Source organism: Pleurodeles waltl, chromosome 12, assembly GCF_031143425.1.
Source record: "Pleurodeles waltl isolate 20211129_DDA chromosome 12, aPleWal1.hap1.20221129, whole genome shotgun sequence".
Taxonomy (NCBI): Eukaryota; Metazoa; Chordata; class Amphibia; order Caudata; family Salamandridae; genus Pleurodeles; species Pleurodeles waltl.
In genome coordinates this window covers 169,705,742-169,732,556 of record NC_090451.1, presented here as the reverse complement: position 1 = coordinate 169,732,556, position 26,815 = coordinate 169,705,742, and the positions used below count along the sequence as shown (strand labels likewise).

General features: G+C 46.3%; 1 protein-coding gene across 2 annotated transcripts in view; it reads right to left on the bottom strand.

Annotated features, from left to right (window-relative positions):
* The window catches only part of LOC138268325 (DNA topoisomerase I, mitochondrial-like), a 1,149,155-nt gene that overhangs the window by 825,587 nt on the left and 296,753 nt on the right, over positions 1 to 26,815 (bottom strand). For both annotated transcript variants that reach the window (XM_069217851.1, XM_069217852.1), the window contains one exon: positions 12,912 to 13,056. In XM_069217851.1, the coding sequence (XP_069073952.1) occupies positions 12,912 to 13,056 (145 nt within the window). The remainder of the gene's footprint in view (positions 1 to 12,911; positions 13,057 to 26,815) is intronic.

The window sequence follows — 26,815 nt, the reverse complement described above, 5'->3', positions numbered from 1 at the left end:
GCTGAGGGTTGTTCAGGATTGATGTTTATGAGTGATGGTGAAGTGGATAAGGAGAGAGATGGGATGTCTTTGGATGATTGTACGGATGAGTGCGGGAATGGTTCAGTTGAGAGCATGAATGTTCCGGTTCTTCAGAAAAGGGTTAGAAAACCACCTTCTTATCTTGAGGATTTCATTAGATGAATATGTTTATTGTTAAAAGTTTTATTTATTATAATTTGTGTATAGGTGTTTAGCCCTTGTTTTAGATTTATTATGCTTATCTTTGACTTGTAATTTTTACTTCCTTTTATCTTTTACTGTTATTGTGTTGTGAATTGTTACTATTTTTGTAGTCTGTTGGTGAACAAGAGAGGATGTGTTATGATGCATGTTGAATCTTGATGCGTCATAAGGGCTCGCGGGGGAGAGTTGCGGGATTCGAGAGAAGGCGGTTTGGACCGGAGTTGGAGGTGCAGTCAGACCTTTTGTGCCTTGGGAAATAAACTTCATTTCATACAAGTTTACGCGTTACCGCTGCATTCATTCGTGACACTTGACAAAAGAAGCCACAGCGCTTTTTTCCCGTGAGCTGCAATGCATCTCTTATGACAGAATTCAATAGGCACTGTGGCAATGAAAGTCAGGCTTTAAATTTCCAAGGCAGCGGCACAAAAATCGTGCGACTGTCTCTTTGCCACCCTTGCCCTCTCTGCTTTGGGATGAAGGAGCCCTCCCTGGGGAAAAGGACACAGAAACGGGCCCAATTACAACTAACCCAAAAGGCCGGGCCCGGCAGCTGGCATTGGTACTTTTCTTTACCTCACCTGCAGAAATGCTGACTGCCAACTCCTTCGCATACAACGTCGACAACCTTTGGTTGACCTCACTGCTAGCTTCCAGTGGCGGTATCAAATGTGTCTGAAAAGATACACACTGGAGCTAAAATGGCATCAAGCATCTCCAGCTTGAACTCACACGCGGGCATCAGACACCACAAGTCAAGTCTGCACAGTATCTTGAAGTCCTGATGAAAAACTGCACATACTATTTCTTGGCTTCCTGCCTGCAGCCTCTACCACACGCTTTCCCAGCTCATCAACCTGTGACGAGTTGGGAAAGGGTGAGGTGACGGTGCTCTCCACTTCCCGATTGCCGTGGAGGTTTAGCGCTACAGGGCTTGAGTCTGACACGTCCAAGGATAACTTTACATCATCAGGGGATGGTGACAGGTCCTTGATGTTAGGTCTTTGCCAAGCTGATGACTTCACAGGCCTCGGGGCTGTAAGTTTGTCACCCCGGCAGATACTCTAGACTTTAGCCTGCACAGAGGAGCAAGTAGGGAAAGTGCCTGCCCTAAATGCGCAAGTGTTACCTGTGAAATAAATGTACGAGTCTGTTCTTGTAAGAGGCTGAATTTGTACAAGATAGAATACAAGGATTCGGATTATGCTTCAAGATAGCATTTTATTGGCTGCAGCGGTCACCTTCAAAGATGATCAAAATGGAACTCTTTGGCCAAAGCAACTGACCTTTCCCTTATCCTTTGATGTATTTTATTGCAAACCCTCCCCCCACTTTACCACACTATATAAGCATCACAATTTCCAGACGCCTTCAAGCAAACATTTCCTGTTGCACCTTTAAACCACAAGAACAGGATGTTCAAAGACAGAGATAACATTTCTAGAACATAGGGTGATTAGCCCATCTACAAGTTTAGAAAGCAACTCTAAGAAACCAGCACATTTGCAAGGAAAGAAAATTGTGCAGGGCTGAGACATAATATTTTGCTCGTAGCACAGAACAAAAGGAACTGAAATAATAGACAAAATCGAGCACTCGCGCCAAGTTAAGAAATCCATTTTTCACAATCACAGCAACAACGGTGAGTCGCAAGTGGCAGACATTGCCCTGAGTTCTAGTGGTGGCTTTATACCAGTAGAACAAGATAGCTTCCCCTCCCCCCCCTCCAAACTCCAGTAACGTTCTCCAAATAAAATCTTGGACACAGATTATATATTGCTTGCAATTACTGCCCTCAGTAGGACCATTCCAGGTCTCCATGTTGGTCACTGCAGACCTCTGAGATCTCAGGCTACAAAGTTAATTGAGATATAAATGAAGCAATGCTTGTACATGCTTTACAACAAAAGCGTCCATCACCGAGCATAAGTTTCAATGGAAACCTGAAAGAGATATACATTGACAGAAGCCTGGAAAAATCTATTGATCAGCTTACAGTCTTAACATGCAAAATGGTCAGAGCTACGTTTGACAATGTGGGTTAGAATACTAGCAGTAAAAATAGTAATGGCGCCCTAATTTACATATTTATTAGGTATGTTACCACTACTAGTTAAAATCTCACTGCTGACAGTAATATATACAGCTATTTAGACCTGTGTCTTAGGCACTACAAAGTAGATGCTAAAAATTCATGAGGCAGCATGGGTCTTCCCTGCACAGAGCACCAACACACAGCATTAGCACGGTCTCACTTTATATATGGACAAAACCAAAGGATGCCTTCTTATGGACCACATTGAAAATGAGTTCACGTCCTGCAGACCAGGCCTACAATTGTTTTACAATTGCTTTACAAACTCAAGTCACCCCTATTCCTTTAGGCCAAATCCTATAATCCATTCCATACTGAAGACCAGGACACACTCACACAAAATACAACAGGCTAATGCCAAATTACATATATGTGCACCCATGTGGCACAATGCTAGCATCTGTGTGGCAGGATGACCCCTTCAATGGAAAGTGAGGCAGAGAGCCAACATCCTCACTTTGGACTATCTATTATCCCAGTGTGATCTCAAAGCCTTCAAGAGAACACAAGAAGAGTTTCACCAACTTCTCTGCCAGAAATGGAAATATATCCAACTACAACATTGTCTTAGAAGCAGAGTAGAAACCCCATCTAGAGATATCCAGGAGTCCATGCTAATATATATTAAAAAAAATAGGGGCTACATAAGGGAGTAATGGCTGGGTTTTACAACTTAATAGTGAACCATTTACACTACAAACCCCTAATACTACACATGTGTGATAAATGGCATAGGCTCTTGCAGACTGAATACACAGAAGCAATCTGTAAAGAGATAATCGATAATTTGGGTGGCAGGGTTAGAAATCTCTAAATAAGTTTAATTCCCTTACACCCCCCCCCCCCGAATCGATTCAGGATTGAAACTGGGCCCTCAATCTAATGGCAAGCCTACTACACCACTGAAACTGCTGGAGGATTCGAGGTCAGGATGCAACAATACAAATTCTTCATTATTGCCCAGATGTACTGCGGCTTTGTCTTCAGATTGGGAATACTTTAAGCAGGGCACTAGAAGTTATGAGGATTTGCAGTGTGTGCTACCACTCAAGAGGGTATCCTGGAGCTGGGCAGGTGTAGCCCAGCCTTGTCTATGGCAGGTGGGAAGGACACCATTAAGAACCAAGTGCTCAGTGTCTTGTGTAACTCAAGAATTGCGGGAAAGACTCTGAAGTGTAACAGTAGGTCATGCCATGCTAGAGTTGTGATGAACATCAGGGTACTCTTGGGTGAGATGGGAGCTATACAAACACAAAAAGTGTATAAGACTTGATCTATGCATCTGTTCTGTATTAGTGGGATATGTGCAAGTAGGAGTACTGCCAAGGTAAGGTGTCTGGTGGGCTTGGTGAGAGGTGCAGCTGTTCAGGTAGGCAGCTTGAGGTATAGGGCTTTGTAGTCTGATGTGTCTGTGGCATGGGAGGTTGAGTGTCATTCTAGCTGTAGAGTTCTGAATGGTTTGCAGACATCTGGTGAGTTGGTCTTCATACAACTGGTGATTTCATGATTTTGCTTTGCATTTTGGGAGTGCTGTCCAAGAGGGAGGGTATGCGCTGAGTGTCATCAGTGTGGGAGAGGATTTTGAGGTCTTGTGAGTGGATAATGCCCCCAAGTGGGATCACGTAAGCGTTGAGAGGGTCACAATCAGTGAGGAAACCAGTGGTACTCCACAGACTGGTTTAAGTGCCTCCAACGGGAAAGGGGCAAGATGATGGACTGTCCTGGCAGTGAGGAAGGAGCAGATTCAAAGAAGGGCGAGTCTTTGGATTCCAATCGTGTGTATTGGTTGGATACCCCGTTGTATTTCCTCAGTCTAGAATCATGAGGATGTAGTATGTGGCAGTGATGAGGGTTGTTTCCGTGATGTGGGTAGGTCTGAAGGCAGACTGACACCAAGGAGTTGGTTGTCACAGAGGTGGTTGGAAAGGCATATGTTGGTGAGTTTTTCTAGTATACTACCATGAAGACCAGTCTGCAGTTGGCAAGCATTGACAGGTGCACAGAGGGTTTGAGTAGGGGAGGAAGGTGGTGTGCTATTGTGTGACCAGTAAGGTGGCTGAAGGGATGGAGGTGTTTAGAATGGATGTGAGTGCTGTACTTTTTGACTGAAATTCTCTTACAAAGGTGAGGTGGGGGCAGGGGTCCGTTGGGACCACAGAATGGATGGAATGCATGGTAGTGGAATTTTTATGGCTGTGGGGGTCCATATTGTCATAGTAGTTTCTTTGTCATAGGCTGAGAGATGTGTCTGGATGAGAGTCAAAGTTGCTGTATACAGATGTCAAGAGTTTACTACAGAGGTCCTGTGAAGGCATGATGCTATTGGAGACAGCTGCTGGTGCGGTGAAATCTTTGATGATGCAAAGATATCTTGACTGCTGTTAGTACATGTGTTGATGTGATCTGCAAGTGTGGTGTGTTTGGTGGTCCAGATCCATTGGTAGTAGCAGCTCAGGGTGGACATGAATGTGTCCATGTTCTCATGGTGCATTTTCAATGTGTGTTCCAGTTGTTAGCAATGGTGTTTATTCATTCAGATTTCCTCTGTGTACCAACTGGCTTGAGATCTGAATCTTGAAGCTTTGCTGTGCTTGAGGGGAGCTACTGTGTCCTTGCAGATATTGAGCAAGTTTAAATTGACGACTGCTTTGATACATTGTTGCTATTTTTGGGTTGGAGTGTCGGGAGTGAAGTCATCCAGTCTTGTTCTAGAATGTTGTTCAAGTTTTGGCAGAGTAGTTGTGACAGTGGTTAGTCTGTGGGTGAGAGATGATGCTGAACTTGAAAAGGGTGTGCTCTGTCCAGCTGACCGGTGTGGACTTGTTAATAGATGTTGTTGAGGGTGGTGAAGATAGGGTCCAGAAGGTGTCTGGTGGAGTATGTGGGACCTTTCACATGTTGGGTGAGGCAGAGGGTGTTTAAGTCTTAGTAGTGGGGTCAGCACAGTCCTCCAGGTAAACGTTCAGGTCTGATGAAGGTGCTGGAATCCAAAGGGTGGAGGGAACAAAGTCTGTGATGGTGCTGGTGAAGAATGGTCCTGGAAGTCTGTAGATGAGGCTGCCCTCAGGGTGTAAGTGACTGTGATAAGTTTGAAAGAAATGTGTTCCATATTGCTGGCGGATGTGTCTGTGGAAGTGCTGCAGCTGAGTGGGTGCTTGAAAATGACATCAATTCTGCCTCTGGCCCGGTGCCGTCTGTCCTGCCTGGTGATCTTGAAGCCAGGAGAGTTGGACCTAAGCAGTGTGAGGAACAGTAGGTTTGGGAAGTGGTTGTGGAGCAGGTCCCAGAGCTCTGTAGTGTATTTGGTAAGTGAGTGGGTGTTGAGGAGTATGCCTGCGAGCGTGGAGTGTCAATCAGATGGAGGCTGGTCGGTGTGATTCTGGGCAGGTTAGGTGTTGTGGGTAAGGAGTTAGGGAGCCTTGGGTGTGGGAGCATGTAGAAGAACTTGCAGGAGAACTTTCCTTTGGTTTTTGTGTGGTGGTGTGCGGCCACAGTATGGCTAGGTGGGTCCAGGGTTGACAGCAAGGAGGGTAGCAGTGTGTTGGTGGAGGTGCAGGGTTTCCAGCACTAGGTGCATATGGACTTGACTTTAAAGCACCTTTAGCACACCAGCAACATGTGCCTGCTCTGCAGCTGCCATTAAGTAGGTCTTGGTAGATAGAAAGAGTAGGGGGCAGTAGGTGGGGTGGGGAAGGGGGCACAGGAGGTGGGGAGGTATGAAACTAGGTAAGGAGCATGCTGGTTAGGATGGGGGAGAAGATGCTAAAAGCACAAACAATGGCAAGCAAAGTATCAAAAAAAGGTGCAAAGGGCAAAACTGAAAAATAAGGCACAAAGAATGCACAAAGAGCAAAGGATAGAAGACAATGGAAAAACACAAAAGTGGAATTAGTGTAATGAGCGAGGGTAAAAGTGACAAAGAACGAGTGAGCAAAAATGAGAGAGTAGATCAGAAAAGAGCAAGCAGGAACCTCAAAAAAAGGAAATTAAAGAGGCAATGAAAAATCATGATTAAAAGAGGGGCAGAAGATTTAAACAGGTGGAGTTGACAAAGACCAAAAATCAGTGGCAGAGGCAACAAAGGCAGACAGCGTGAAAGAGAGTGAAAGTAGCATGAGAGACGGTGAGAGAAATGGACAGAGGAGAAGGAGCAAGGCAGGAGCCTTAGACAGATTCAGGGTCTGAAAGGGCTTTGCCTGGTCAGAGTACCAAGCATAGGGTAAGTCCTTGGGGGCTAGGTTGTCATCTGCCTAATGTATATTACCCTACCCATGGTCATACTGCATGATACCACTATGAAAGTCAGTCACAACTTTTGGCAACATGGTACGAGTCCACAGTAAACACTTCACCTGGAAAACTGTCATGTAGGGTACCTCCAGTTCAATCATGTGATGAGCTGATGTAATTACAATGAGAAAAACAGTCTTCCAGGTCAGGAGAGGTAACAAGCAGCTAAAGGTAGGCTCAAAAAGTTCACACACAAGAAGTGTTAGGGCCAAATTAAGGTCGGATTGTGGCATCTCAAACCATTTAAGAGTACGAGTCAAATCTTTAGTAAACTGTATCACAGCAGGCGATTTAAAAAAAGAAAGCTGATCTGGCAAACATACAAAGGCAAAACTAGCCAAAAATAACCTTTTACAATGCCCGCTACAAGACATTGCTGGTCTAAAGACAAACAAAACGACATCAGACACCTTTGCCTGCAAGGGATTAATATCCTAGGTACTACATCAGTTTACAAACATCTCAAAAGATTGATTTCATGGAAGGGTAGCTGGTGGAAAGTCTGAAATCCATCATCTAAGAGAGCAGATTGAATGCATTTACTGCTGCTCACCCACCATACACGGAGGTGCAAGCTGCATACATTCAGATGGAGAACTCTGCACTGCTGCTGGGACAGAGGATCTTTCCAGAGTGGTAGCCAGATTGGAGGACAGATGCTCATGCTGTCTGCATAGCACACTGTCCTGGCTCAATCTGGACCTATTGTTCTTAGCAGAACTCAGGGCATAAGAGGTATCAGTGCGAAGGCGCTTCTTTTTCTATTCTAGCCAGAATGCTGCAGACACCAATGCGCAAAATCATTGACACTGCATGTTTGATAACTGCAAAGATGTCTCCCTGCCCCAGTCCCTGCTCCCCAACCTGCCCCAGCTTCTCCCACTGTGCCACAAATGTGCCCGCCTCCTCCTCCCTAAAACAGTTGGAATACGGACTGTGCTACCTCCGCATGCAGAAAATGTGCTCAGATTAACCGCTCTGGCATTCAGCGACCCCATCAGATGGTTGGTGACCAAAAAGCTGCCTTGATACTTTAGCAACCTTCACAGGTGCAAAGTCATATGGCGCATGATGCAGGACCACACTGTGTCCTGCTTGTTGCAGTATCACTTGAAAGTGGGAATGTCCCTAACATAGATCAGCCTCTCCTTGAGACAGCAGGGCCTGGCAAACGGCTCATATCTCCAGTCCCTGGATGTGGAGCCTGCCCTCTACGTCTGACCAGAGCCCTCTTATCTCCAACTCTCCTGGTGTCCTACCTGAACAGCAATGAATCAGTCACTACTGTCAGCTAAGGGTGGAGAAAGCAAAGTGGCCTGCCAAAGGACAAAGTGTGATTTGTCAGTCATCACTACAGATCTTGAGAAGTTTCCTCAGAGACAGCGTTGGAAAGGTGTCTTGATGCTGGGTCCACTGGGCTTTCAGTCAACACTGAAGGGCTTGTACGTGCCACCTGGCATGGTTTTCATTAGGATGCACAAAGCTAAAAAGGCCAAGAAGCCTCAGAACCACACTCACCTGGATCCTAGTGCGAGCCTGAAACATTAGGATCATAGCCTGAACATCCTAGACTCATTGCTGTGACGGAAGATACCTGGAGTACAGTGTTCAGGATCACTCAAATGAAAGGAAGCCTCTGTACGGGAAACTGATGTGATTTCTGCTCATTTATGGTAAATCCCACCGATGTTAGAAGCTCCGCCATTATCCACAGGTGATCCACAACTGTGGCAAGACAGTAACAGCCAGCCTTTGAGGTATGAAAATACTGGAACTCCCGATTGCTTGTAGTTAACACCTCCAACACGTTCGTGAACACCTGAGGGGGAAAAGGCCGAAAGGAAGCAAGGCAAACTGAAAATGCTCCTGGCCCACCTTGAACCGCAGTAACATTCGAGTCTCACAAGTGAGCAACCTACTTAAAGTGAAAGCATACACAAAATCTGCTTGTATAGGGTTCACATACACGTATAAAGAGAAATGCTAGCAAACCTACATGTAATCATGAACATATCAGCTATTAGTCATATATGACTGTTGTCTTATTTTGCTTAACGTTTTTCACAGCATTGTATTATTCACACACCTTTTACAGCCTTGACAGGCCATGAAGCCATAATGCAGCCTGTTGTACGTAGCACATTTTTCAGTAGCGTAACCACATTTTTAAACCTAGCAAGGGAAACAGAATTTTGTGAGAAGAAAGAAGCAGAAGCTAGTAAACAATGAATGAAACTACCCCTTCAAGGCAGCCCCAGCTCTTCTTTAAAGCTAATCCATGGTATCCAGATAAATGTGGATAACCTACTTTGTTTCATCCTCCCGAGCATGGAGCATTTGAGCCAGAGAGACTCAGAGTTAATCGTGGGCCTGCCAGCAAGATCTCACTGGCCCGCCTCTATTGGTATGCGTGTAGAGGACCAAGAGACACTAAATTTAAAGTTCATAGTGCCAAGCTGCCAGTGGAAAATATTGCCAAAGGCAACAATCATTTTAGATTCTCGGTCTGAAGGATTTGTTGAAGGTGAAATAGGGTTTACCTTACCGTTCGATGCCTGTACAATAGGAGCTCTGGAGTGGGGTGTTAGATGAGAAAATCCAGCTCACTAGGCGCTGGTCTATGACGACTGGCCTCTTGCTTGTTCAAAGGCAGGCAAGAACATGGTTTCAACTGGGCAGCCATCAAAATTTCCAAGAGCATCATTAAATGGAAAGCAGGGGCTCAGATCATGCTGGCTCAGGATTTAAGATTTTTATCAAAACATTAGTCTCTGCTGCAGTGGATGGCAGCTGTAATTACAGTAGTTCAGCTGCCCTCTCTGCACGACCACTGTAAATGAGGCCCTTTCTTCTGTTGTTGGTCCATGTAACAAGCCCAGTTCTGTCTCATGGACGATTTTAAGCCCACTGGCAATTTGTTAATTAAGGGATAGGACATCATCAGTGTAACAAGGGTGTGGGCTTGGCAAGCCATCCTCTCCATCATGAAGCTCCTGGAGTGTACCCTGCTCTGGTACATGGTCAGAATCAGAAAAAAAGGAGAATTGAGCTGCTGCTGATTGCTACCACTTAGTAGGTGCACATGGCGAGTACAACATCTACTCAGGATCAGACATTTGAACTACCACTGTCTCAGCCAGTGCTGAGACTGTCAGGATATCACAGACAGTAGCAGCAGCTAATCTAGTGTTTGGACATGGTGTGTACCAGGCAATAATGGTCCAGTAACTGATTCAGACAATGGCTGACCAGGACCCACTAGCAGAAATCCAACTGGTGGCATCTGCGGTTCCATAAGGCCCAAATGTACATCAGAGGGAGCCAGAAGTGAACAGAAAATTTGCAGCAGAGTGGCACGCTGTCACCCAGCAGTGTGCAGGATACAACTATGAAAAATCTCCGGGTCTAGTCTGGTGCCTGGGGGATATTCTAAGGAGGAATGTGCAGTGAGAAGTATCGATCAGAAATTTGCAAATGAGTGACAAATGCTCATCACCATATACTGGCCTAACACGTGTAACTGTGAATCAGTGGCATCAATAGCTGTGAAAACTGTGCATCAATGGGCAGTGTCTCTAAATACTGGCCATTGCCTGCATCGCATAACACAACTAGAGTCTATTTCAGAGGGTTAATGAGATTCATGCAGCTGCATCAAAGATGTACAGTGCCTGGTCAGGATCCCTCAATCTGCCAATATCACTGACATTCCACAGCTGGCCCTACTCAATGCTCCCATTACCAGAACCTGGAAAACACCACAACGTGATGGAGGCTCGTTTGAGTGATCTTACAAGACTAGCACCATGCATCTGCCTTTCCTGAATTCTTCACTTAACAGCGTTCAGCCATGCAGTGCCCATCTTCAGCCCACTGGTTAAAGCTACCACTCGAACACTGTTTTGACAAAGGATTAAAGGGACCATATTATCCAGCTACTGCTCCGCCTGACCTGCAAACTCTACAAGCAACACCCTGTTCTTCCTTTGCGGTTACCTTTTAAAGAGTAATAAAGTGTCACCTTTATTTACTTTAGATCATTTTTGCTCTGCAGTTTAATGATTGCTTTTAAACTATTCATGGTTTGACCTGCGAGGCCCTTTCCACCTTAACACTGTTCTGTACTACACTGTACCTTGGACATTTTTCCTTTAAAATTCATATGAACTGTTTGACAATTACAGTTTTCGAAATATTTCAGTCATCTTTTGTCCATCTCTTTACATACAGTTGGTGTGGATCTTTATATCTTTTTACCTAAAACTCCGCTATTTCTGGTCGTGCAGTTTTCTACAACTGTCAGGGTCTACTTTCAAAAATAATTATTAAGAATACTTACCTGTTCATCTGAGTCAACCGGACTACTGAGGTATCACAGCAAAGAAACTTAAGATGTTGCTGCATTTAGAGTTCAAGATAAATCCAAGTGCAAAAGAGCAATGTTGTGCTTTGTACACAGACAAAAGTGCTTTCAGAGGCAAGTTCGAGATAAAATACCAGGAGTCTTGCAAGTTTATCTGAAGAAAGAGGACTGTGCTCCCTTGTGAGCAGTAGCGGCCCGTCAATACAGGCTGAAGGGCCACACCCCTCTACCTTTTTTCTGACTTGAAGAGTATCTGTTAGCCTGAACAAAAGTCAGCCTGGCAGATAGTATTCAAGTTCAGGTCAGGTAGCCAGGAGATGGACATACACTAAATGCGCAGACTCCTGGCTGCTAGAGGTGAACTTTGCTGGGCTGAAGACGTCACACCCCTGTGGGTGTGGCCTCTTCAGCCAAGCAAAGGTACCTCGAGGCCCTCCCCCTCATGACGAGGGGAAGGCAACAGATTGCCTCGGACCTGGGAACTTCAGTTTTAAGCCCTGAAGCACCCAGTTCTGAGTGTTAATCATTGACACCTCGTCAGAGAGGGGTGGGATAAGCAGCTTCACTGTCCCCACCACACTGGGGCGAGTTCAGACTGATGCCTTCCCTCATTTGCAGACTTTAGGCCAACCAATGAAGGAAGGCAGCAGTCCCAACCCTCCTGGGGCCTCCGAGGCTTCCTAATTGGAGCTACTGAGGTAAGTTTTCTATATTTTCTTTTTTTATCTTTGATGCGTGCTTGAAAGTATTGGTATTTGTTGGTGAGACTTTTGAACAGGTGTGTGAATGAATGGGTGTGAATGAAGTGTATGTGTGCAATGTACCCCCCACCCACACCCGCTTTCCTCTTAAAATTACCGGCCGCCACTGCTTGTAAGGATAAAAACAATAAGAGATGGCTAGAGGAGAGCATCCATTTGCTGGATACAGCAAACTGTCAAATTACATCAAGGTCACCTAGTAGGTAAATATAACTGGTACTTAAATGATCTAACTATCCGTCAATGCAGTTAATATAGTTGATGAATCTGGTATTAACTGGAGGCTATTCTCCTCGCAGTCAGAAAATTATGGCATGATGACAAATGCAAATACCAAACTAGTTGAAGATGGATCATAACCACAATCCGTGCACTTAATCTGACGACACTAACTTAAAGGGTCATTTAGAGTCTAATAGTAGAATCACTGCCATTACTTGGCTTTGCTTCCACCCCTCCAACTTGCGATTACCCTCCACTAATTAGAGGTAGGGGAGCATTGGGTTTCCAATTGCATAGCTTCTTCTGCCAGTGTCATCAGAAACCTCAGACCCGACAGCCGGTTTGCCACTGGATTCCCAAGTTATAGTCATGGTCAAGACGCCCTATTTATGGTCAATAAATGTCACTTTCCAGAATCACCATGCAAGGCTTGTCAGTCCCAAGCTCAATACTTCCCCGCACAGAGAAAACTACCTGTTGCCAAGAGGGTATATCAAGCATGGCAATGGTTCTGCAAAACTTCAATGGAGCTACTGCAACAGCTTCATTGACGACATTGCAATCCCCACCTGCATGGTGAAGATCTTTAAATAAGGGAGGCAGTCCTCTGCCTGGGAAGCGGAAGTCAAAGCCTCAAGGCAGTTAAAGGTTATAACCAGTATGAACATTGATACTAATCAAAAACGTATTTGTTGGAATAGTTTATATTGGGATCACATAAGTAATATAAAAAGGCAAATTTTGTTGCAGTTCATTGATTAGCACTAACAAGATAACACTTAGAAGACATGCATGTGGTCCCACAAATACTGGACAATATTCTTTCATCACCTCACTTTAGCCTGGGACAATATTACCACAGACAAAACAAATTAAATTAACTGAAGTAAACAGGGTAAAAAGTATGTGTAAAGACACTTCCCTTTCGAACAATCAGCAATTGTTTATCTCTTACTTCATTCTTTTCCTTTTTGGGTTTAACATCAGATCCACTTTTTTCTTTTTTCTTGGTGTGCGTAATTTCTTCGCTGCTCTTTTCCTTTTTCAGATGAATTTCAAGCTCGGATTTTTCAACCTTTATCTTCTTTTTCTCCACAACACTATAAACCAAAGAAAACAATCTAGCACAGTGAATAATAATTAAAAGCCAAAACTCACATCATCTCAAACTCTTTCCCTTCCTGTTTTCCATATAATTTCTTTCAATTTTCAAAATATTCTTGTAGTAACGCACATGCCAATAAGTTGAATACTGGTTTATTGAACAAACTCCTTGCACAACACCTCCACTTCTCTTCTCTCAGATCCCCTCATCAACATTCTAAGGTGCACTCGCGGTTGTTCCACTCTTCAACATTCTAAAGGAGAGTCTTGGAGCCTACCAACTCTTACATAGAAATAATATACTTAAAGACATAAGTGGTTGTTGCTTATAAATTGATGACATACAAATACAGCTTGAGTATGTGCCTTATATAATTGCGAACTACACTACTATATGAGTGTATGATCTATGTTATCACACTTCTCGCCCCCTTTCAATACCGTAACCGAGTCTGCCTGTCACAAGCATACTTAATAATGTAAAACATAGTCCTTATGCCACATTGTACACATTTTTTTTCCTTGGAGGATTAACTGGGCTTTTCCAATCCGAGGTATTCCCTGGTTCCTTTTCGCACTCCTGTCCTGTCTCTGACTCGATGTCTTGGTGGCGAGATATTCGGTCCATACTCCATGTCCGGCCATCCTCCAGAGTCACTACGTTCTCATGTACCCTTACTATCCTGAAGGGTTTCGAGAATTTGCTGCCTTCCCTCCGTGAGGGTCCAGGAAGTTGGACTCTGACCCACTGCCCTATGTCCCATTGTTTATTCCTTGTGCCATATTTGTTATGCCAATTCCGGTACTTCCGCTGGTTCTGCCGCACTTTTGCCGCTACTTTCTCACGTCTCACCCAATATGGCTCACCACCTTTCAACCAGTTAGGGTTTAGTTTTGTCCCTGGTAGCCTTCCTTTAAGCAACAGGAAGGGGGATATCCCTGTAACCAAATTGGGTGTGGTATGATACGACCACAACATTTGTTTAAGTGCAGTTTCTCCAGGTTCACGTGACATGGTTGCTAATTGCAGGCACTCCTTAATCATCCTGTTGATCCTTTCCACAAGACCATTTGCCTTGGGGTTATACAATGTTCTAAAATGTTGGACCCCACTTTTCTTAACGAATTCTTCCATGGCTCCCGAGGTGAATTGCACCCCATTGTCGGTCACTATAGTACTTGGGATGCCTTCTCTTGTAAATGCCTCCTTCAAGAAATCCATGACATCTTGTGTTGTTACATTACACACAACCTGTTATTACCCAATGTGAGTGATAATAGACCAAAACCAACAGGAATCTCCCTCTTGAACCAAAGCACGTAAGAGGTCCTAGGATGTCCATACCTAGCTTGTCCCATGGTTTGATAGGAACTTCGATGGGAGATAAGGGAGATTTCTGTGTAATCTTGGTTTTGTCACTCATTGCTCACTTCACAAACTCACACACAGTGTTCTCTACCAGCCTGTCCATGGTGGGGAACCAGTACGTTGCCCTGAGTTTACTTTTGGTCAAAGTTCATGCTAGGTGACCCTTGTGTGCCAGGCTTACAAGCCTGTCCCAAAGCTTATGTGGGGGTATAACTCTCTCCCCTCTCATTACCATGTCCTCAGAAATATGTAACTCTGATCGCACCTCCCAGTACCCTCTCAAGCCTTCCTCCAAATGCTGGGCTCTTTACGGCCACCCCTTCCTTATCTTTTATAGCCTGTATCACCTGGTCCTTGTTTATTGCTGCAACCCACTCATCCTTGGTAATGCCTGCCAAATCTACATGCAGCACTAGTTCGAGGGTCTCCTTAACCAAGTTATGTCCTCTCTTCCTAGGTAACCTCGAAAGGCAGTCAGCTAGTATGTTTTTTTACCAGGAACATACTGCATCTCAAAATTAAAACTCTTCAACCCCAAGATCCATTTAGCTATTCGTGGGGTGGCATGGTCTCTACCTTTAGTGGTAAATAAGGAATTGAGAGGTTTGTGGTCCGGTCTGACATAGAAGGGTAAACCCCATAGGAATAACTTAAAATGGTTAATTGCCCAATAACATGCCAAGGCCTCTCTTTCAATCGTGGAGTAGTTGAGTTCTGCATCCCTTAGTGACTTAGATGCAAGTGCCACAATCCTTTCTTGCCCATCCACACACTGGGATAAGGTGGCTCCTAGTCCTTTCCTACTAGTGTCAGTAGTTAGCCACGTTTTTCTAGTGGGATAACAAATTCCTAAGCTTGGACATTGGACTATAGCTTCTTTCACTTTTTCAAAGGCCGTTTGGCAATCAGTATTCCACTCAAAATTTATGTTTTTCTTTAACAGTGCTCTCATTGGGGCTGTGACCTCTGCAAAGTTGTGCACAAAATTTGCCATAAATTCGGCTAATCCCAAAAACTATCTTAGTTCTTCCTTATTGGTGGGTGCCAGGGCTTCCTTCACAGCCACTACCAAATCACACTTGGGTTCTAGTCCATCCCTGCTTACTTTATGCCAAAGATATTCCACTGAATTTACTCCTAGTTGGCACTTATTCCTCCTAATAGTCATGCCAGCATCATCAAGGGCTTTGAACACACCTCTCAAGATGGAATTTTGCTCACACTCCATACTCCCATACACTAGTTTATCATATTGGAAACACATTATTTGCCTAATCCCTTGCAAAATCCTTTGCATGATCCGTTGGAACACCGCAGCAGACGAAGCGAGGCGAAAGGGCATTCTCCGATATCTGAAGGCTCCAAATGGGGTGATAAAGGATGTGAGCGAACAAGACGCTGGGTGCAGTTCCACCTGGTGGTAAGCGGATGATAAATCGATTACACTAACATACTTGGCTGATCCTAACATGCTTACCATTTCATTTATTTTTGGTAAAGGGAATCTGTCCACCCATATATTGGCATTCAAGTCCCTCAAATCAACGCATAGGCGTTTGCCTCTACCATTCGGTTTCCTAGTGACTACAATGGGAGCCAACCACAAGGAACTTTCTATGGGTTCTATGACTCCCAACTCAACCAACCTATCTAATTCTTCCTTCAAAGGTTCTCATTAGATACGGAATAGATCTGACCTTATGTACCACCGGTACAGCATTTTCTTTCACTTTAATTTTGTGTTGATAGTTTTTCAGCCAACCAAGTCTATCCTCAAATAGTTTGGGGAATTCTTCACATATTGTAGTGTGGTTGGTTTTACATATCCTTTGCGCGTTAGCTTTAAGCTTTAGGCCTTTGTGCACTTTGCCCTGGATGTATTTTATTCATTTGCTGGCAGCTTTAGAGCCTCTGTGCACTTTGCTCTAAATGCTTTTTATTAGGCTTCATACTGTTATTTTTCAAATAGCCAGTTCTACGGTGTTGTTTTTTATTCATATCACACTGTTTTGCCTACTTCAGCACTGGAGTTCTTCATAACATATTCACTCTGTGCTTCAGTCAAGGATACAGTCTGGTACATTGCCGATAGATGTGGTAGGAGTTTAGACTTGGCGTTCCTGCGTAGGGACATTTTGTGATCACGATGACATGTTAGTTATAAAATCACTTCCTTGTCCCAATGCACGCAAGAGGGAGATTCCGACCAGGGAACCACAACTAGACGCTGACTGCCTCGTTTCAGATGCTGAACCAAGATCACAGGCCTTTGCTCAGGTATGAGGGCTGATATCTCCCCAGTGATACAGACAGGCAAGCTAGAAGCTTAACATGCTGTGCTCGAAATAGAACAAGCAGAGGGAGAGTAGAAACTATTATACACGATGATCGCTTTGTTCTTATTTTTTACTCTCCTGGTAACTATTTCAATCCTACTATGTTGTATGGTCTGGTTATTGCGGCTCATGCCTTATTATCTAAAATACAGTTGTTTTATTAAATCATTATATAAAACGTATACTGTCTTTGTCATTTGTATATGAGATCATATTGTAAATGAGAGAGTTGGTTTGGATCTGAGTGACCACGACTTCCCTGAGAAGTTCCAAAGATGTCATGCGCTCGGCTGCCCAATCATCTTTTCCCCGTGGGAGAAATGAGGCACTGCTAGTTAGCCGGAGCAAAAACCGGATTTTGGGTGACAGAGTTCCTTACACGTGGGTCAGACTCAGTCCCCCACACCGTTATCGATCCTGCTGCCTAGAAATCCAGTAGTCTCATTTAGGATAATGAGAGCCCACGCGACAATATGCTTTCACTAAACTTTGGCATGTCCAGTAACAGTGCCTGTTCTCTGTTATTAGGATCAAGTTTGATCCCTATTTCCCTTTGGTGTCTCCATTCTAACAAATTGGACCCCTTGTCCGTAATATACACCATTCCCTCGGTATGGTGATCTTTGAAGGATATGCATAGCTTCAACATTCCCTTTAGGGGGATGGGCTCACTGTTGTCCCCCCCCCAGGTTTTATGTTGGCAGGACCCTTGATTTCAAAACTTGTCTTCAAACGTTTGGTAGTTCATGAGGGTAAATGGTGAGCATGAGTCTGCGAACGCCCTCACACTTATACCATTTAGTTTAATGTCACACATGGGGTATGAGTTGTCAGAAAGAATAGTTACTTGTGTTTCCTTGAAGGACAAATTTATTACCTAAATCTGTGATTTCTTCCACTTTATTTACCACTTTCTTATTACTTCTATCATTCTTACACACTCGAGCATAGTGCCCCCTGGCTCCACATTTCCTGTACAAGCAATTACGAGCTGGAGAAAAAGGCCTGTTAGCCAGGTGCTTGTAATTTCCACACCTAAAACACTTGCTTTTATTTGTTTCTTCAGTTCAATTTTTTTTTATAGAAGTAGCCTGTAACACGGAGTCTTCCTCCTTGTTAGACACCCCCTCTTCCTGTTTATGATAGGCTTTTATCTCCTTCACCCCTTGTGATTCTGGTGTGTTTTTGATCTCCCTCATACATTCAGATGTATGCTCTATGCTTTTTGCTATGTCTGCAGCTTCCTTAAGGGAAGGATTGTGAGCAAGGAGCTTCTCCTGCACTCTTGGATTGTTAGTACACCTCACCAACTGGTCACAAATCAACAAATCTTCTAATTCCTCAAATTCACATGTATGGGCCAACCCTCGCACGGAAGCAATGTAAGTGGCTACTCTTTCATCCCTGCCCTGTATCCTACTAAAGAATCTATGTCTCTCTAGAACTATGTTAACTTTGTGGGCAAAATGACTTTCCAATTTTTTGAGCGTTTGTTGGAAAACATCTAAATTTTTCCCTTCTTCTTCCCCTTCATCCTCTAGGTCTGACAGGCTCTCGTAAACCTTTCTTCCTTGTATACCTAAATTATGCAGAAGTATGTGCTGTTTCCTTAAGGCAGTACATGTTTCCCCTGCTATGTCAATCAAATATGATTCAAATAATTTTGACTACTCTTTCCAGGGTAAATTGGGTTCACCTGTTTCATTCAAGAATGGAGGAGGTTGGGACATCCCTGAAGCTGCCATGACTCTTAGCATATCAATGTTGCACATAAAGCTGTAATAGTGATCACCCTTGTATAGGTTTTTGTACAATGTTGTGCCTTAACACACAGTTACTGCTGAAATTAAGTTATGCAGTATACCGTTCTACAAGTAGCAAGCCCCCACATACACACAATTCAGTAGATAATTGTATTCAATCAATCAGGGATTTATAAAGCGCACTACTCACCTGTTAAGGTCTCAAGGAGCTGGGGGTGGGGGGGAGCCATAAGTGGTTGTTGCTTATAAATTGATGACATACAAATACAGCTTGAGTATGTACCTTATATAATTGCGAACTACACTACTATATGAGTGTATGATCTATATTATAACACTTCTTTAAACGCTGTTTGATATATTTCCTGTTTAGGCATCAGAATCTTCGGTTTGAATAACCCAATATGTGTTTTGATTACGCTGGTAAGAAAATGTAACAATTTCCCTAATATACAAAAAGGTAGCCAGCTTCGACAATATACTGTTAGTAAGCTACAAAACGGAGTCCACTTTGGCCTACAGGAATGGTGCTTGAAACAAAACTAGTAGATCAGTTTGGTGTCCTAGTGTTGTGGGAATTTTTGGTTACGTAAAAAGTTGCAGTCTAGATTAACTATTTCTTGTCAGGCACTAATGTGATGAGAGATCCGGGAAAAAAAAAAAAAAAAGCTTAAGCACAAACTTTATAACATACAAAATCAAACATATATAGATTACCTACTGAAGGTCTCCAGTAGGTGGTTAAAGTTAGGACCTTGTTTCCATAGAAAAAGTGTTTTTTCACTTGCCTATATGTTTGGCAAATCTTCAATACATTTTCCCAAAAAAGTAGCCTGGTGATTCTTGTTGCGCACAGGATGTTTCAAGGTGATTTATCCAGCAGGTGCTGAGAAAAAGGGAGCTAAACAAAAATGTTGTGTTTCTCATGGTAATTCCCATAGGACCTGTTAACATATCTATAGCCCGAATCACTGGATGGAATTAAACCAAATTTTGCAGAAAGCTGGCTGCCGGTACGCAAATTGTGCTTTTTGTTATTTAGTGTAAATCCATTTAGTAGTTTAGGAGTTATTTAAGGACAAATAAATTTGTGCATGTCTGGCCGCGAATAATTTGCAAACTTGGAGAATTTTCATGAATACGTGTGTGAAAAGCATTACAACTGACTGAATGCAACCTGACTAGAAAGTTGCGACCGCCATTTTATTTCACAGGACATGGTACCTGGGGGTGAAAGTTCAAAATGAAAGTGGCATAAGGGATCAAGGTGAGGGTATACTGACCCCCAAGGATGTGATATATGTGCATTTTAAGGGCATATTATAGGTTTAATATAATTATGCACCACGTTGCACGATATTTGTGAAAGTTTGCACATTTCTGTGAATTTTTCACAAAATATTTGAATTATGGAAAATTTTGAAAGAAAAGTCAGACTCATCCATACATGCACTCAGAGTCTAAACGTGCCCAGTCACATACGCACTCACACTCCCGAACCCACTCAGACTCACACATCCACTGAGACAGGCCCTGTGGCCAACAAGCACTGCGCAGAGCCAAAGGCCATGCATGGCATGGGGTTGGGTGGTTATAAGGGCTTTACTGCAAGGCCGGGCCTTGCAACCAACCCCTGTCGCGCACGGCCAAAGGCCATGCGAGGTGGGGGTGGGGGTTGGAATAACATAGTAATTAAAGTTACTTTACATTTAACAAAAACGAAAATTCACTGAAAAAAAAAAAACAAAGGTAACAGGGACGTTCTAGTTAGGTTCTGAATTTACTCATACAAAACCCATAGAAATTCAGAAGCTATAGTTAGAGTTCCCTCAGGTAACTCCAATCCAAACCAGCCAAGTCTGCTCCACCCAAGTCCAATCCACCCTGCTCCAAAACAATCCACTCCACCCCATTCTATTTCACCTCAATCCAATCCACCCCAATGCACCCCACACAAATCCACTCCACCCCAATGCAATCCACTCCACCCAATGCAATCCACCCCACTAAAATCCACTCCACCCCACCCAAATCTACTCCACCCAAATTAAACTCATCCCACCCAAATCCACCTCCCTGAAATCCAATCCACCCCACTCAAGTGCACCCCAGTCCAATCCACCCACCCCAATTAGACCCCACTCCAATCTCATCCACTCCACCCCGTTCCATTCCAATCCACCCCGTTCCATTCCAACCCATCCCAATCTACCCCAATTCACCCGTTCCATTCCAACCCATCCCAATCTACCCCAATTCACCCGTTCCATTCCAACCCATCCCAATCTACCCCAATTCACCCGTTCCATTCCGTCCCAATCCAATCCGTCCCAATCCAACCCGTCCCAATCCAACCCGTCCCAATCCAACCCGTCCCGTCCCAACCCGTCCCGTCCCAACCCGTCCCGTCCCAACCCGTCCCGTCCCAACCCGTCCCGTCCCAACCCGTCCCAATTCACCCCAATCCATCCCAATTCACCCCAATCCATCCCAATTCACCCCAATCCATCCCAATTCACCCCCAAACCAATCCACCCCAATCCAATCAAATCCACCCCACCCATGCCAATCCAATCCACTCCAATCCACTCCAATCCACCCCAATCCACCCCAATCCACCCCACCCATCCCAATCCCATCCACCACATCCATCCCCAATCCACCCCAATCCAATCAAATCCACCCCACCCATCCCAATCCCATCCACCACATCCGTCCCCAATCCACCCCAATCAAATCCATCCCACCCATCCCAATCCACCCCACCCCCAATCCACCCCACCCCATCCACCCAATCCACCCCATCCATCCCAATCCACCCCATCCATCCCAATCCACCCCAATCCATCCCATCCATCCCACCCCAATCCACCCCAATCCATCCCATCCATCCCACCCCAATCCACCCCAATCCACCCCACCCCAATCCCAATCCACCCCAATCCACCCCACCCCAATCCATCCCAATCCACCCCATCCCAATCCCATCCCAATCCACCCCACCCTAATCCCATCCACCACACCCCAATCCCATCCACCCCATCCCAATAGACCCCACCCCAATCCAATCCACCCCATCCCAATCCAATCCACACCATCCCAACCCAATCCACCCCACCCACCCCAATAGACCCCACCCCAATCCACCCCATCCCAATCCAATCCAATCCACCCCACCCAATCCCATCCCACCCAATACCATCCACCCCAATCCCATCCACCCCATCCCACCACAATCCACTCATCCACTCATCCATCCCAATCCACCCCAATCAATCCACCTATCCTATCCCAATCCACCCAATCCCATCCAAATCCCAATCTCATCCCATCCACCCCAATCCCCTCCACCCCATCCCAATCCACCCCATCCCAAGCCACTCCACCCCACATCCACTCCACCCTGATCCACCCCAATCCAATCCACCCCATCCCAATCCATCCTAATCTACCCCATCCCAATCCATCCTAATCCACCCCATCCCAATCCATCCTAATCTACCCCATCCCAATCCATCCTAATCTACCCCATCCTAATCCAGCCCATCCCAATCCATCCTAATCTACCCCATCCCAATCCAGCCCATCCCAATCCATCCTAATCCACCACATCCCATCCCATCCTAATCCACCACATCCCATCCCACCCTAATCCACCCCACCCCACCCTAATCCACCCAATCCCACCCCACCCCACCCTAATCCACCCAATCCCACCCCACCCCACCCTAATCCACCCCACCCCATCCCATCCCAGCCATCCCACCCCACCCCACCCTAATCCACCCCACCCCATCCCATCCCAGCAATCCAATCCATCCCACCAATCCAATCCACCCCAATCCAATCCACCCCAATCCACCCCATCCCAATCCACCCCATCCCAATCCACCCCATCCCAATCCACCCCATCCCAATCCACCCCATCCCAATCCACCCCATCCCAATCCACCCCACCCCATCCCACCCCATCCCAAACCCAATCCACCCCAAACCCAATCCACCCCCATTCCAATTCAATCCAATCCACCCCAACCCAATCCACCCCATCCCAAACCAATCCACCCCATCCCAAACCCATCCCCCATCCCACCCCCCACCCCATCCAATCCACCCCATCCAATCCACCCCATCCCAACCCAACCCACCCAATCCCAATCCACCCCAATCAATCCACCTATCCCAATCTCATCTCATCCCAATCTCATCCCAATCTCATCTCATCTCATCTCACCCCATCTCATCTCATCTCATCTCATCCCACCCCATCTCATCCCACCCCATCTCATCCCACCCCATCTCATCCCACCCCACCCCAATCTCATCTCATCTCATCTCATCCCACCCCATCCCAATCTCATCTCATCTCATCTCATCCCACCCCATCCCAATCTCATCTCATCTCATCTCATCCCACCCCATCCCAATCTCATCTCATCTCATCTCATCCCACCCCATCCCAATCTCATCTCATCTCATCTCATCCCACCCCAATCTCATCTCATCTCATCCCACCCCAATCTCATCTCATCCCACCCCATCCCAATCTCATCTCATCCCACCCCATCCCAATCTCATCTCATCCCACCCCATCCCAATCTCATCTCATCCCACCCCATCCCAATCTCATCTCATCCCACCCCATCCCAATCTCATCTCATCCCACCCCATCCCAATCTCATCTCATCTCACCCCATCCCAATCTCATCTCATCTCATCCCACCCCAATCTCATCCCACCCCACCCCACCCCAATCTCATCCCACCCCAATCTCATCCCACCCCAATCTCATCCCACCCCAATCTCATCCCACCCCATTCTCATCCCATCTCATCTCACCCCAATCTCATCTCATCTCATCCCAATCTCATCCCATCTCATCTCAACCCATCTCATCCCATCTCATCTCATCTCACCCCATCTCATCTCATCTGATCCCACCCCAATCTCATCCCACCCCACCCCAATCTCATCCCACCCCACCCCAATCTCATCCCACCCCACCCCAATCCACCCCAATCCCAATCCACCCCAATCCCACCCCAATCCCACCCCAACCCATCCACCCCACCCAATCATCCCATCCCTATCCATTCCAATCCACCCCATCCCTATCCATTCCAATCCACCCCATCCCAAACCAATCCACCCCATCCCAACCCCATCCCCATCCCACCCCCATCCCCCATCCCCCATCCCACCCCATCCAATCCAATCCACCCCAATCCACCCCATCCAATCCACCCCATCCCAACCCAACCCACCCAATCCACCCCAATCAATCCACCTATCCCAATCTCATCCCATCCCAATCTCATCTCAATCTCATCCCACCCCAATCTCATCTCATCTCACCCCATCTCATCCCACCCCACCCCATCTCATCCCACCCCATCTCATCCCACCCCATCTCATCCCATCCCACCCCACCCCCATCTCATCCCACCCCATCTCATCTCATCCCACCCCACCCCCATCTCATCTCATCTCATCTCATCTCATCTCATCTCATCTCATCCTACCCCAATCTCATCTCATCTCATCCCACCCCAATCTCATCTCATCTCATCCCACCCCAATCTCATCTCATCTCATCTCATCTCATCCCACCCCAATCTCATCTCATCTCATCTCATCCCACCCCAATCTCATCTCATCCCACCCCATCCCAATCTCATCTCATCTCATCCCACCCCATCCCATCCCAATCTCATCTCATCCCACCCCAATCTCATCTCATCTCATCCCACCCCATCCCAATCTCATCTCATCTCATCCCACCCCATCCCAATCTCATCCCACCCCACCCCATCCCACCCCAATCTCATCCCACCCCACCCCATCCCACCCCAATCTCATCCCACCCCACCCCATCCCACCCCAATCTCATCCCACCCCACCCCATCCCACCCCAATCTCATCCCACCCCAATCTCATCCCACCCCACCCCATCCCACCCCAATCTCATCCCACCCCAATCTCATCCCACCCCATCTCATCTCACCCCAATCTCATCTCATCTCATCTCACCCCAATCTCATCTCATCCCATCTCACCCCCATCTCATCTCACCCCATCTCACCCCATCTCATCTCACCCCATCTCACCCCATCTCATCCCATCTCATCTCACCCCATCTCATCCCATCTCATCTCACCCCATCTCATCTCATCTGATCCCACCCCAATCTCATCCCACCCCACCCCAATCTCATCCCACCCCACCCCAATCTCATCCCACCCCACCCCACCCCAATCCACCCCAATCCCATCCACCCCACCCAATCATCCCATCCCTATCCATTCCAATCCACCCCATCCCTATCCATTCCAATCCACCCCATCCCAATCCACCCCATCCCATCCCAATCCACCCATCCCATCCCAATCCAATCCACCCCAATCCAATCCAATCCACCCCAATCCAATCCACCCCAATCCAATCCAATCCACCCCAATCCAATCCAATCCACCCCAATCCAATCCAATCCAATCCACCCCATCCCAATCCACCCCAATCCAATCCATCCCAATCCAATCCACCCCAATCCAATCCTCCCCATCCCAATCCAATCCTCCCCATCCCAATCCAATCCTCCCCATCCCAATCCAATCCTCCCCATCCCAATCCAATCCTCCCCATCCCAATCCAATCCTCCCCAATCCAATCCAATCCACCCCACCCCAATCCAATCCAATCCAATCCAATCCAATCCACCCCAACCCAATCCACCCCAACCCAATCCACCCCAACCCAATCCACCCCAACCCAATCCACCCCAATCCAATCCACCCCATCCCAATCCAATCCACCCCAATCCAATCCACCCCATCCCAATCCAATCCACCCCATCCCAATCCAATCCACCCCAATCCAATCCAATCCACCCCATCCAATCCACCCCATCCAATCCACCCCATCCCAATCCAATCCACCCCATCCAATCCACCCCATCCCAATCCAATCCAATCCAATCCACCCCATCCCAATCCAATCCAATCCACCCCACCCACCCCATCCAATCCACCCCACCCACCCCATCCAATCCAACCCATCCAATCCAATCCACCCCACCCCACCCAATCCAATCCACCCCACCCCATCCAATCCACCCCACCCCACCCCATCCACCCCATCCAATCCACCCCACCTCACCCCATCCAATCCACCCCACCCAATCCACCCCACCCCATCCACCCCACCCCATCCACCCCATCCACCCCATCCAATCCACCCCATCCAATCCACCCCATCCAATCCACCCCATCCAATCCACCCCATCCAATCCAATCCACCCCATCCAATCCAATCCACCCCATCCAATCCAATCCACCCCATCCAATCCAATCCACTCCATCCAATCCAATCCACTCCATCCAATCCAATCCACTCCATCCAATCCAATCCAACCCATCCAATCCAATCCAATCCAATCCACCCCATCCAATCCACCGCACCCCAATCCACCCCATCCCAATTCAATGCACCCCAACCCAATCCACCCCATCCCAATCCAATCCACCCCATCCAATCCACCGCACCCCAATCCACCCCATCCCAATTCAATCCACCCCAACCCAATCCACCCCATCCCAACCCAATCCACCCCATCCCAATCCAATCCACCCCATCCCAATCCACCCCATCCCACCCCAATCCAATCCACCCCATGCACTCGGAGACTGCACACTACAAAGCCCTGCCCCCAACCACTGAACTCTACTCCCGGCTACTCAACTTTGCGACACTACTCCAACAAATTCACTCTACAATACTGTTACCCCCCACTCCTCTCTGACAGTCCACACCACTAACATTTAGCCCTGTGGAACAGCAGACACACCGGTGTACAAATGGCAAACCTACATTGCCAAACTAATAACTTGTATAGGCGAGACCTACTGGCTTTGCCTATGCTCCTTTTTTCCATGGTTATATTGTAACCTAGAACTGCAATGCAAGCCAAAAGTGAAGTCAAAGATTTTAACTAGGAACGTTAATGGATATGGTGCTACTACAATACGCTTGGTGAGGGAGGATTTGAAGGAACTTGGACAAGAAATGGTTTGTTTACCGCAAACATCTGCTAGGTCACAGTTCTTTTAAACTGGTACAGCTGAAATACAAGGTTCTGCTGAGTTCTACTCAAATAAAGCCCACTTGAGGGGTAGCATTTCTGACTAAAACACACACGGACGGTTATGTCGAAGATAGATCCTTCAGGAGGACAGGTAACCGGTCTGATTAATAGCGATAGTCTCCTTATTGACATGAGTTTTCTGTATGG